The 13,208-nt window shown below is 44.2% G+C and overlaps 1 protein-coding gene across 7 annotated transcripts in view; it reads right to left on the bottom strand.

Annotated features, from left to right (window-relative positions):
- Positions 1–13,208, bottom strand: part of susd2 (sushi domain containing 2) — a 170,892-nt gene that overhangs the window by 140,942 nt on the left and 16,742 nt on the right. For 5 of the 7 annotated variants that reach the window (XM_078226974.1, XM_078226972.1, XM_078226973.1 and 2 more), the window contains one exon: positions 9,443–9,682. The exons of the other annotated variants lie outside the window; for them this stretch is intronic. In XM_078226974.1, coding sequence (XP_078083100.1) covers positions 9,443–9,524 — 82 coding nt within the window. In that variant the 5' untranslated portion in view covers positions 9,525–9,682. The remainder of the gene's footprint in view (positions 1–9,442; positions 9,683–13,208) is intronic. 7 annotated transcript variants of the gene reach the window in all.

The raw sequence follows: 13,208 nt of genomic DNA, 5'->3' as shown, positions 1-13,208 counted from the left end.
AACATTCTTTCTGAATCTACTCTGTCTAACCCTGTTAGAATTTTATACGTTTCTATGAGATCCCCTCTCACTCTTCTAAACTCCAGTGAATATAATCCTAACCGACTTAGTTTCTCCTCATATGACAGATCTGCCTTCCCAGCCTGGTAAATCTTTGCTGCACTCCCTCTATAGCAAGGACATCCTTCCTCAGATGAGGACACCAAAATTGCACCCAATACTCCAGGTGTGGCCTCACCAACGCCCTATACAATTGCAGCAAAATACCCCTACCCATATACTCAACTTCTCTCACTATGAAGACCAACATACCATTTACCTTCTTTACTGCCTGCTGTACCTGCGTGCTTACTTTCAGCAACTGATGCATGGGGACTCCAAGGTCTCGCTGAGTATCCACCTCTCTCAATTTACACCCATTCAAGTAATAATCTGTCTTCCAATTATTGCTACCAAAATGGATAACTTCACATTTATCCACATTATACTGCATCTGCCATGCAGATACCCACACATTCAGCTTGTCCAAATCACGCTGAAGCATCCCTGCATCCTCCTCACAGCTTACCCTCCCACCCAATATCATCTGCAAATTTGGAGATGGTACATTCAGTTCCCTCTTCCAAATCATTAATATATAATGTGAACAGTTGGGGGTCCTAGCACAGATCCCTGTGGAACCCCACTAGTCACTGACTGCCAATCAGAAAATGACCCATTTATGCCAACTCTTTGCTTCCTATCTGCTAACCAGCTTTCTTTCCATCTCAAGACATTACCTGCAATCCCCTGTGCTTTATCCTTATGTTGGAAGGAGCAGGCGGATAATAAATCTCTTGAACTAAGTCGTGAGTTCTGTGGCCAGCAGGTCCTGAAGTGGAACCTGAACCTGGAGTATCTGGATCAGAGAAGCAGGGAAGCTACCCACAGGATGAGATTCCATACAATCTACAGGAGCAGTGCACAACTGTCTCCTGAGCCAGGTAAGGACAGTAGATTTTCTAAAGGGCATTAGTGCACCTGGTGGATTTTTACAATTTCATCGTTATACTTCTACTTCCGTTTTTTAAAAATAAATTCAAATTTCACCACCTTCTGTGATGGGATTCAAACCCAGTTCCCTCAGAACATTACCTTGGGTCTCTATATTACTAGTCCGATGACAATAGCACGATACCACCACCACCTTCCGCTGAATGTAAGACACAGTGACTGCTTCCAGTAGTGGTCAGTTACTACTGAGAAAAACCGAAGGCAGAACTGAAATTTACAATGTATTTCAAATGTGCCAAAAAAAAGCCAACAGCCACCAATTTTACAATTAAAGTGAATGTAAGGAAAATATTCTTCACACAAAATGTGGTAAGAATTTGGTATTCACTGCCTAAGAATCAATTCAGTGGTTTTAAAAGGAGATTAAAAAAGGGACATTTCCACTGAATATTGAGGGATTTGAAAAGAGAGAAGGAAACCAGCCTCCCATCCATTGACTCTGTCTACACTTCCCGCTGCCTCGGCAAAGCAGCCAGCATAATTAAGGACACCACGCACTCAAAAACTAGGATTCCTTTGTCCAAAGGAAAATGGTCGATCAGGCTCATGGGCTAAATGGTTGTCTCCTGCTCTTACATTTTAAAGTGTAGTTGAGTCAAACACATTATTGGACGATTAATAGGCAGACTTATAAACTCAAGCAGGAAAGATAACAGATAAAGAAAATGATGAGAACCAACAAGATGAGGGCAAAAAGTGAAAGAAAGTTAAAACAAGACAAATAAAGGCATGGGTGGGATTCAGCTTGGCATTCAGGCTTGCTACCCCACCCTCGCCAGCACACTTAATTTGTAACTACACTGACAGTCACCCAATGTGGGAGGGGGACCAACCTTGATCATGTTACCACACAGATTGCAGGCTTGCTATCACAGTGTAAACTATTATAAAATAGGCCATGGCCACGGATTAGTGGAAATAATGATTTTTGCAGCTGCTTGATCCAATGAGGAGCCAGCGTTGGTAAGCCTTGTTGAGTTTAATTGCTACAAGTAAACATATTTATGCAACGACTCACCTCAAGTTAACAGTTACCTGATATTATTCTTGCGAAAAATATAAATTACTGTTTAATTATTGCTTTATGTTAATCATAAGCTCCATTTACACATAATCCACAGTATTCCCTTGGTGCCCCGATCTGAGCACTCAGATAAAGAGGGCACTGTCTTTGCTACACACAGGTTCGGCTAAACTTTAATAATGGCATTTTCAGAGCACAGCAGAGTTCTAGACGATATTATTAACTTGTGGCAGCACGATATTTTTTAATTTGGAAGGATATTATATTCTCCTCATTCTATGAAACATATAATGAATATTCAATTTATGGGGCGACTCAGAACAAAGCGATGGTACATATTTTATCAATGTCAAGTTTAAACCAATATGTCATGTATTTGTCCTGTAAATGAGCGGTAGAGTGATATGAATATGAAGAGTTGTTAAGTTCATCCTCGGCCGCTTATTTTGAAAAGCGGTTTGTGTTAATGCATTAAGTAAGTGTTTCCACACCTCAGCACTACAACATAATTTCAAGGTCAAAGTGTTTTAAAGTTTACTTTAGTCGACTCTACTTCAAGTTAAACCATGATAGCAGATCAAAGGGTGACAGGTTCAATTTAAACAAAGTCAAATTTAGAACTAATGTCAACAAACTCTGGTTCATGTAAAGGGGGACAAACAGTTGGGATGGCCTTCTAGATAAGGTGATGGAGGCAAAATGTTGGATTCAACATTGGAATGAAAATGTTGGAAGAGCCGGTTAGAGGCTAGGAATCCTGCTGCAAGTAACTCATCACCTGACTCCCCAAAGCCTGTCCACCATCTACAAGGCACAGATCAGGAGTGTGATGGAATACTCTCCATTTGCTTAAATGAATGCAGCTCCAACAACACTCAAAAAAACTCAACACTATCCAAGACAAAGTAACCCGTTTAATAGGCACCCTATCCACCACCTTAAACGTTGATTCTTTCCACAAATAACATACAGTGGCAACGGTGTGTACAATCTAAAAGATGCACTGCAGCAACTTGCCAGGACCCCTTCGACAGCTCCTTCAAAGCCCTGATCTCTGCCAACTAGAATGACAAGGGTAACAGAAACATGGGACAACCATCTGCAAGTTCCCCTCAAGTATCGCACTTGAGTTTGAAATATATCACTGTTACTGAGTAAGCTTCCTGGAACTAACTCCCTCCCTCACAGCACAATGGATGTACCTACACCACATGGGCTGCAGCAGAACATGAAGATGTCTCACTATCAACTTCTCAAGGGCAATTAGGGATGGAGAACATCCCGCGAAAGAATAAAAATGATCATGTAAAGCACAGTTAAATGTCAGATTGGAAGGGCTGCAGGCTTTTCTAAATGGATGAACCAAGGTAGTGAGAATAGTCTTCCTCATCCAGTATTACACTTGACTATGACATACTGAAAGAAAAAGTAATGGCTTGCACTTTTATTGCCTTTCATGACCTTGGGATGCAACAAGGCACCTTACAGCTTCATTACATACTGTTGAAGTGTTGTCACCATTGTAATACAAATGGAATACTTCCTTCACAGATCCTAGTAGGACCATTTTGCATTCTCTTTGGGAGTCCTCCTCTGAATGGAAGAAGCCAGGCAATAACGTGGACAAAAAAGTTGGCAAATCGAGTATAAGGTGGGAAAATGTGAAGTTGTTCATTTTGGAAGGGAGAACAAAAGAACAGAGTGTTACTTAAAAATGGAGAAAAACTGCAGAAAGCTGCAATACAAAGGGACTTAGGGGAACTTGTGCATGAAACACAGAGAGCTAGCACACAGATGCAGCAGGTAGTCAGGAAGGCTAATGGAATGTTGGCCCTTATTTCAAGGGGGTTTTGGAGTGTAAGAGTACGGAAGTCTTGCTGCAACTGTGTAAGATACTGATGAGATTACATCTGGAGAACTGTGAACACTTTTGGTCCCGATATGTAAGGAAAGTTATTGGGGGGAAGTTTCTCTTCCTCTCCACCACAGGAATCGTTGGGGGGGGACCTTGCATAAGTCCGTTGACCTCGGGCAGAATTTTCTGGTTTTGCGGCGAGTGCAGCTGGAAAATCCCGCCCATTATTTCATTGGAGGCAGTTCAGGGAAGGTTCAATAGGATGAACCCTGGTATGGAGGGATTGTTTTATGAGGAAAAGTTAAACAGGTTGAGACTCTACTCATTGGAATTTAGAAGAATGAAAGGTGATCTTATTGAAACATATAGGATTCTTAAGGGGCTTGACAGGTAAATGCTGAGAGGATGTTTCCCCTGATGGGAGAGTCTAGGACCAGAGGGCATAGTCTCAGAATAAAGGGAACGCTAATTTGAGACTGAGATGAGGAGGATTTTCTTCTCTCAGAGACTTGTGAGTCTTTGGAACTCATTACCACAGAGAGCTGTGGGGGAAGAGTCATTAAGGCTGAGATCGATAGATTTTTTTGATCAATAAGGGAATTGAGGGTTATGGGGAAAGGGCAGAAAAGTGGATATGAGGAATGTTGGATCAGCCATGATCCTATTGAATGGTGGAGCAGACTCGAGGGACCGAACAGCCTACTCCTGTTCCTATTTCTTATGGTCTTAATCAACTTACAACCAGATATCAACAAAGGTGTGTGGCCCAAGTTAATTCCAAGTTAATGTTATCTTGTCATTCTGAATTATAGTCAGAGAGTCACGGAGATATACAAGCACCCTGAGTAACTGACTGACCCCATTAACTAAATTGACAGTCACACCATAATCAGGTCATCACTTCGATCTGAAGAATTGGTGTCAAGATTTAATTTTCGAAAAACTAATCTATATCTCTGAGTTTATAATGATACTTTATGCAAAGAAATCAGAAGCATTTTCACCTCGGGTGCCTCAGTCCAATAATTACTTGCCTCAGGAAAAGAGAGGTGTCATTTGGCACTCTTTAATCCCGGGGCTATTAGATCTGAGATTAATAATTTGTTACAGCAATGTGTTTTGTACACAGCTAGCTGGAGATTAGATTATAATCGTTTTGTTAACAAATGCAAAATTACCACTGAGATAAGGGTAACCTTGGCCATAAATCCTTCAGATAAAATTAGATTTCCAGAGGGGAAGTGCAATGTTAGGGGTAGACAGATTAGTACAACAGTGTTGCTATTCCATTTCCACAGCATCACACGAACGGTGTCACGTTATGCTGAATTCTAATCACCCTGAGCTCAGCAACAGAACAGCTCCAGAAAATCAGAATGACGTTTGTGGGAAAAAGCACAGGGTGAGATCCAGAGCAATGACTGTCAAAGTTCAGCTATGATGCTGGGCGGGAGACATCCATGACTTTGTGGTAATTATTTTTTATTCATTCATGGGACATGGGCGTCGCTGGCTGGGCCAGCATTTATTACCCATCCCGAGTTGCCCGAGGGCAGTTTCGGGTCAACCACATTGCTGTGGCTCTGGAGTCTCATGTAGGCCAGACCAGGTAAAGACGGCAGATTTCCTTCCCTAAAGGACATTAGTGATCCAGATGGGTTTTTCCAACAATCGACAAATGGTTTCATGGTCATCAGGAGATTCTTAATTCCAGATATTTTTATTGAATTCAAAATCCACCATCTGCCGTGGTGAGATTCTAACCCGGGTCCCCAGAACATTAGCTGAGTTTCTGGATTAAGAGTCTAATGATAATACCACTAAACCTTCGCCTCCCTTGCCTCTGTGTTAGAAGGTTCTGGGTTCAAGGACCGCGCCAGACAGTCTTGTTAAATAAAGTTTAAGTTTATTTATTAGTGTCACAAGTAGGCTTATACTAACACTGCAATGAAGTTACTGTGAAAATCCCCGAGTCGCCACACTCCGGTGCCTGTTCGGGAACACTGAGGGAGAATTTAGCATGGCCAATGCATCTAACCAGCACATCTTTCAGACTGTGGGAGAAAACCGGAGCACTCGGGGGGAAACCCACGAAGACACGGAGAGAACGTGCAAACTCCACTCAGACAGTCAACCAAAGCAGGAATTGAAGCCGGATGCCTGGCGCTATGGGGCAGCAGTGCTAACCATTGTGCCACCGTGCTGCCCACGGTAGAGCTGAGAATTCTGGTGCCTGAATTCTGGGCTGATATTCAGCAGGTGCTTGTCACTGATGGGAGTAGGGCGGCCTTCTCCCACAATGCACCCCTACTCCGGCCTCAATCTCTCCCCACAGCAACTGAGCACTGATGAGTGAGCTAGCCTATCTTGACCTCCATCAGAGTAATCATGCCTTAAGGGGAATGGAATAGTGATTTATGCAGCCATGGCCACAATCCCCCCCCACCCTCACCTTCCCTCATATAGAAACCATAGAAACCCTACAGTGCAGAAGGAGGCCATTTGGCCCATCGAGCCTGCACTGACCACAATCCCACCCAGGCCCTACCCCCTTATCCCTACACATTTACCCACCAAACCCTCTAACCTACGCATCTCAGGACACTAAGGGGCAATTTTAGCATGGCCAATCAACCTAACCCGCACATCTTTGGACTGTGGGAGGAAACCGGAGCATTCGAAGGAAACCCACGCAGACACGAGGAGAATGTGCAAACTCCACACAGACAGTGACCCAAGCCGGGAATCGAACCCAGGTCCCTGGAGCTGTGAAGCAGCAGTGCTAACCACTGTGCTACCGTGCCGCCCCCAACCCAGCAAGGCTGAGGAACTGCTCTCAGGAAAAGAGGTTTTGGATACAGAAACAATGCAAAACCTGATCTTCTGGATGTAAAGCGGTAGAGAAAAAGGGTGGCTTCACATGCCACTGGGCATGTGAAGAGAAAAATAAATGCTGAACCTTCATCAAGAGTGGGGTAGCAATCAGAGCAGCTAGATGGTAGTCATACCAGCAATCAATTCCGTGATTGTAACCGATACTCTCAGGACTCCTCTGACCTTTTCGCTGCTTCACCTGCACACTATAATAAAACCATTCTTTATATTGAAATGATTATTTATTTATTGGACTGAGGCCACTTGTTGAGTTTTAAAAGACTGAACAACTGCTTTTCAGTTATTTGATACGGCAGCTTCTAAGATGGCTGCACATTTGCCCAACCGTACCCTGCAAATTCCAAAGCCATTAGTCCAAAGTCCAAAGGTGCGCATCTTAGGTGGATTGGCCATGGTAAATGTGGGGGGTTACCGGGATAGGGCACGGGACAAGGCCTGGGTAAGATACTCTATCAGAGAGTCAGTGCAGACTCGATGGACCGAATGGCCTCCTTCTGCACTGCAGGGATTCTATGATTCTATGAAAACCAGGTCGGGCTGTCTAAAAAAAAACCATCGGAGAGCTTAGAGAAATGTGAATGGGACACCTCCTGACCCATTCAGCAAACATCCAGACAACATGTTTATTCAGCTGGGAGACAGAACCAGCCATCAGACGCAATCTCTTCAGACACTGGGCTCTGGCTGAAAAGGGAAGCTTTCCTGCCATAGTATAGTAATGCCTCAACCATGGATCTGGAATCAAGTTGTTATGACCACGTTTGGGTTACTGGTCAGTTTGTGATAGGTGATCATGTGATGAGCGACCTAATCTTCCTCTATGTTTCAAGTAACTGGTTTTCTCCAAGTCAGTCAGAGAAGAAGAAGAAAAGATGCAGAAGAAGAAGGAAATTGAATGGGCACTCCTTCTCTCTCTCTCTCTCTCTTTCCTTCTCTCTCCATCCACCCTCCAAGCTTGATCCTGCCTATTGTTTGATCAGCTGTTCACAGCAGGTAGCATCTCAAAACCAACCCAACAGCTGCTGACTCCGCGGCCAGGATTTTTAGGATGGTCGGGTTTCCCACCATGCCATCTGAAGTATCGGTAGTGATCATATCGCTGCCAATACTGATTGTCCCATAGCCATTTAACACTCCAAGGAGCATTCATTGCCGGAGATGGGGCAGTTGGGGAGTTGGGGTTGTAAGTGGGAGAGGCAGGGCCAGAGCTCTCTTGTTTCTCAGGTGAGGATGCCTCCAGTCTGAAGGGGCCTTCAGATGGAGACGATCCCTCCCCCCTTCCCACTCAAGATCAAGGGTGAGAACTCTTTCCGTTTCACACCCTCAGTCCAGTCAGCTTCCAGGTGGTGCATTAAATTCCACCTATGGAATGGCCAGTAGGGTAAGGCATGGAATGGCAGCTGCTGCTATTAGACCCCAAGCATCGGTGAGCATATTCAGGGGGGAGAGCAGAAAAAAATTAACAGTTTTAAAACTTGGTCGGAAACAATAGCGGGAGTCAAGTGGTCTCTCACCAAAACATCTAAAACAAAAGACTTGATAAAAGCAAATTACTGTGGATGTTGGAATCTGAAACCAAAAGAAAAAATGCTGGAAAATCGCAGCAGGTCTGGCAGCATCTGTAAGGAGAGAAAAGAGCTGACATTTCGAGTCCAGATGACAAAGCTTTGACAAAGGGTCATCTGGACTCGAAACATCAGCTCTTTTCTCTCCTTACAGATGCTGCCAGACCTGCTGAGATTTTCCAGCATTTTCTCTTTTGGTTTAAAACAAAAGACCATTGTTTTTCCACAGAAATCACAGCGCTCGCAGTCACAGCACTGCCTGACAAAAAGATGTCCATGTCACCTCCTGATTAAATCGGCACTGGCATCGATGAGAGGATCTGTCAACTGTATTAAGTGAGACTGTCATCCCATCCTCTCCTGGATATAAGTTCGAAATAGAACAATCCTAAATTCAGCTCAGAGTGGAAGTTGTGCAGAGTGGAAAGTTTTCAAACATAGCTAGAGAGTAGAAGCCGCATAGTCATGCTATCCTGCCCTGAACATGATGAAAGACAGCCGCAGCATTTCAGAGCACACTTGACTCCCCAACAAATGATACTGTGCATTTAAACATCTGGGTCTGTTAATTGCGCTGTCATTAATTACATGTTTTAAAACATTTCTGATTAATTCTTAATTATGCCACATAATCCAAATGTCAAAAGAACCCATCTGAAATATAGAACTGTTGCCTCTGCCTCACAGCGCCAGGGAGTCAGGTTCGATTCCTCGGCTTGGGTCACTGTCTGTGCTGAGATTGCACGTTCTCCCCGTGTCTGCGTGGGTTTCCTCCGGGTGCTCCGGTTTCCTCCCACAGTCTGAAAGTTGTGCTGGTTAGGTGCATTGGCCAAGCTAAATTCTCCCAGTGTACCCGAACAGGCACTGGAGTGTGGCGACTAGGGGATTTTCACAGTAACTTGATTGTACTGTGAATGTAAGCCTATTTGTGACACTAATACATTCATCATAAAACTTAAAAACTATACTTAAATATCAGAAATAAAGTATTTCAGTAAAGCAGAACATCGAACAATATTTCACTATTTCCAATGATTTATTTAAAATTACCTGCTTGTAGTGCAGAATAGGAGATAAGTTCGATTACTAGAAGGCTAAAGAGTTGAATCTTCTGCTTTTTGCCTCTGAGCATGTTGAGGTGTTGATTCACTGGGCACTCACCGCACTGTGGTTTCACAACAAGAGCACGAGACCGAGTCTGTTAATGTCTTCAGAAAGCTCATGAGTAAAAAAAAAAATCACTCTTATTTGCCCAGGAGAGGAAATGGATCCATCCACTGCTTGGAATGCCTGGAGTTTAAAAATAAACGAGTAAGTGAACAATGAAACTGAAGGATCATTTATTGAACCTAATTTCGTTTCAAAGGTCAGTGACTGCTGATGCTGTACAAATTGTATCACTGCCCCTGGGTGAACTGACCTCATTGCAGCATGATGTGGCTGCTCACTCCTAACGCGGTGGACTGTGATGCTTGCTTGAATACACAAGGCTTGATTACAACTATTGATTTTAATCCAGTTTTTAATATCAATTCATGAGATCTTACTGACCAACACCAAATCTTCAAGCCATTCTAACCCCTCATCGTTAACCTTCATTCCAATTCAGACTAATCGTAGAATCCCTAACATGCAGAAGGAGGCCATTTGGCCCATCGAGCCTGCACTGACAACAATCCCACCCAGGCCCTATCCCCGTAACCCCATGTATTTCCCCCATTAATCTCCCTGACCCCCATGGGGAAATTTAGCATGGCAATCAACCTAACCCACACATCTTTGGAGTGTGGGAGAAAATCAGAGCACCCGGAGGAAACCCATGCAGACACGGGGAGAATGTGCAAACACTAATAACCTTTCTATGGTTCAGTATCCCAGTGTGTTCCGAAGCATCTTACAGCCAATGAAGTACTTTTAGAGTATTATCACTTTTGTAATGCAGGAAACACAACACTCAATTCGCACATAGCAAGCTCCTATGAACAGTGAGGCACATAACCAGATCAATGTTTTTAAATGGTATTGGTTGATTGGTAATTTCTAAGCTTTTGGGGGGGTTGCAGGGGGTGGGGGGGGAGGGGGGAGAGAGATGAAGAAGTCACGAAGAAGAAGTTAAATGATGCCAAACTTAGGTGTTCAAAGCAAGTAAATGATTAATTTGAAGCAGGGGAACAGGTTCAAAAGGGATTGCCAAGAGCTGCATAAAGTCTTCATCTGTCCATTTAAGATACAGGCATACTCCCCAACATACATGTAACATTTTCTACAAATTCTTTATCCTGTGTTTTGTGATTAACTGGTATAGTTTTTCTGTGGCTGGCATACTAACAGCATTATCAACGATCACCCTGTTATCTTTGAGATAGTTTACGGTATCATTCAGGGGTTTGGACAGAAGGCTCTCGGGAGATGCAGATGATTTCTGGGATTATATCAATGGTTGGAGTCGCCAGTCAGAAATGTTGAAAGCCACTGCTCTATATGAAACAAAACGAAGGACAGGAGGAATTCAATACAATCTTGTGGGCAATTAAATTGGATAGTTCTAAAATTTATTTATCAGTGTCACAAATAGGCTTACATTAACACTGCAATGAAGTTACTGTGAAAATCCCCCAGTCATCACATTCCAATGCCTGTTTGGGCACACTGAGGGAGAATTTAGCCCGGCCAAATGCACGTAGCCAGCATGTCTTTCAAACTGTGGGAGGAAACCAGAGCACCCGGAGGAAACCCACGCAGACAGGGAGGGAATGTGCAAACTCCGCATAGACAGTGACCAAGGCCGGAATTGAAACTGTGTCCCTGGCGTTCTGAGGCAGCAGTGCTGACCACTGTGCCACCATGCCGCCCTTTAGATAGACGAATAGACGGATAGACATTGTACCAAGACTAAAAGTATCTAAAGGCCTCAACAAGCTAGATCATTGTCCTGATTAAAGTAATTCAGTGCTGAGTCAAGCCTTCAATTACCTGCAAGTTAATCAACAAGACATCAATTGTCATAAAACAGCAGCTTATATTTATATAGCACATCGAAGGAATAAAATGTCCCCGCTCCACTGGGGGGGACCTTCTGTAGGGCACAGGCTGCCCAAATAGGAGAGACCTCCCAACACTAAGATTGTAGGTATACCTGACAGCCTGGCCACATGGGCCTCCACAAGGCCCTGAACTGGGCAGTATTTGGCCACATTAAGGGCATCAATTGGACCATGGGTGGACATGCCCCCCCCAATACCTTCTGTGCCATGGCTAAAATTTCAAGTGATGGGCCTTGCCATTCCCATTCAATTTTACATCCCCCCTCCGCTTGCCAGCCTGCTCCCAAAGGGGCACAAATTTCTGGCCAGGGAGGGGTAAAGATATGAAGGGATCTGAAAACAAGGATGAGAATCTTAGAAACAAGACATTGTTTGACCATTGATGTGTGGCTCAGCGAGCACGGTGGGGGGAGGGGAGAGGGTTCAGCGAGTACAGTGGGGAGGTAGGGGAATGGGACTTGGTGCGAGTTAAGATACAGGCAGCTGTGTTTTGGAAAGTTGAATGTGGGAGACCAGCCAGGAGCATGTCGGAATAGTCACGTCCACAGGAAATGAATGAGGGTTTCAGCAGCAGACATGCTGAGACAGGAGTGGAGGTGAGCGATAGCACGGAGGTACAAATAGGTGGCCGTAGTGATGGCATCAATATGAGGTCAGAAGTTCATATCGAGGTCCAATGTGACACCAAGGTTGGTGGGTAAACTAGCTTAATCTGTTACCAGAGAGAGAGAGAGAGAGATGGAGCCTGACAACAGGGACTTGTAACAAAGAATACTTTATTCACTAACTGAGCAGCTACTCCATGATTGTGCTCTGCCTGCACTCCCCGGGGAGAAGCCCTGTGTTCCCCACACTTAACCCTCTTGGTAGCCGGGATATCACGTGACCACTCGGTCCACAAAACCAAAAACAATGGCTTCAATCCGCCCGTTATCTAATTGGAGGGAATTTCTGCCCATTCAGGACGCCTGATAAACCCTTTGATGATTTTTGGATGGTGGAGGAGTTGGGAAAACTGGGTGAGGTACGGCTGGGCATCATCATGTGAATACTAATGTCGTGTTTCCAGACAATAGGTGGGATTTCCCGGCACGCTTGCCCTGAAATCGGAAAATCCCACCTTTCCATGGCCAACCCCTCGCCCGCTCCAATTCCCGTGGTGGGTGGGACGGTAAAATTTGCCCCAATGTCACCAAGGGGCCGTATGTAGATGAGAAATAGGAGGCAGCTAAGGATAGATCCATGGGGACATGAGAGGTAACAGGAGCAGGCACATAAACCATTGACATAGGATCATAGGAACAGGAATGGGCCATTCAGCCCTGTTCGACCATTTAATAAAATCATGGCTGGAAGGTATCTAATCCATCCATGACCCTTAACTTCACATCCCTCGATACACTTGGCTAGCAAGCATGTATCAATCTCAGATTTAAAATTATTAAATGAGCTGACATCTGCTGGTTTTATAGATGAGAATTAGGCACTTCTACCACAGTCCTGTGTAAAGAAATATTTCAGAACTCCATTCCTGATATTAAAGTTATATCTCCTTGTTCTAAGCTTCCTCAATAGCAGAAAAAGGTTTCACTCCTTCCACCCAGTCAATTTCCTTCAAACCCTTAGGAACCTCAGTCAAATCAACCCTCATCCCTCGACTTTCCATCAGTCACTGAAATGAGACCATTAGACCCATCGAGTCTACACTGACAACAATCCCACCCAGGTCCTCTCCCCGTAATCCCATGTATTTACCCTGCTTAATCCCCCTG

The sequence above is a fragment of the Mustelus asterias genome, chromosome 13 (genome assembly GCF_964213995.1).
Source record: "Mustelus asterias chromosome 13, sMusAst1.hap1.1, whole genome shotgun sequence".
NCBI classification, from domain to species: domain Eukaryota; kingdom Metazoa; phylum Chordata; class Chondrichthyes; order Carcharhiniformes; family Triakidae; genus Mustelus; species Mustelus asterias.
The sequence above is the reverse complement of the archived record's forward strand: the minus strand, read 5'-3'. Positions and strand labels throughout refer to the sequence as shown.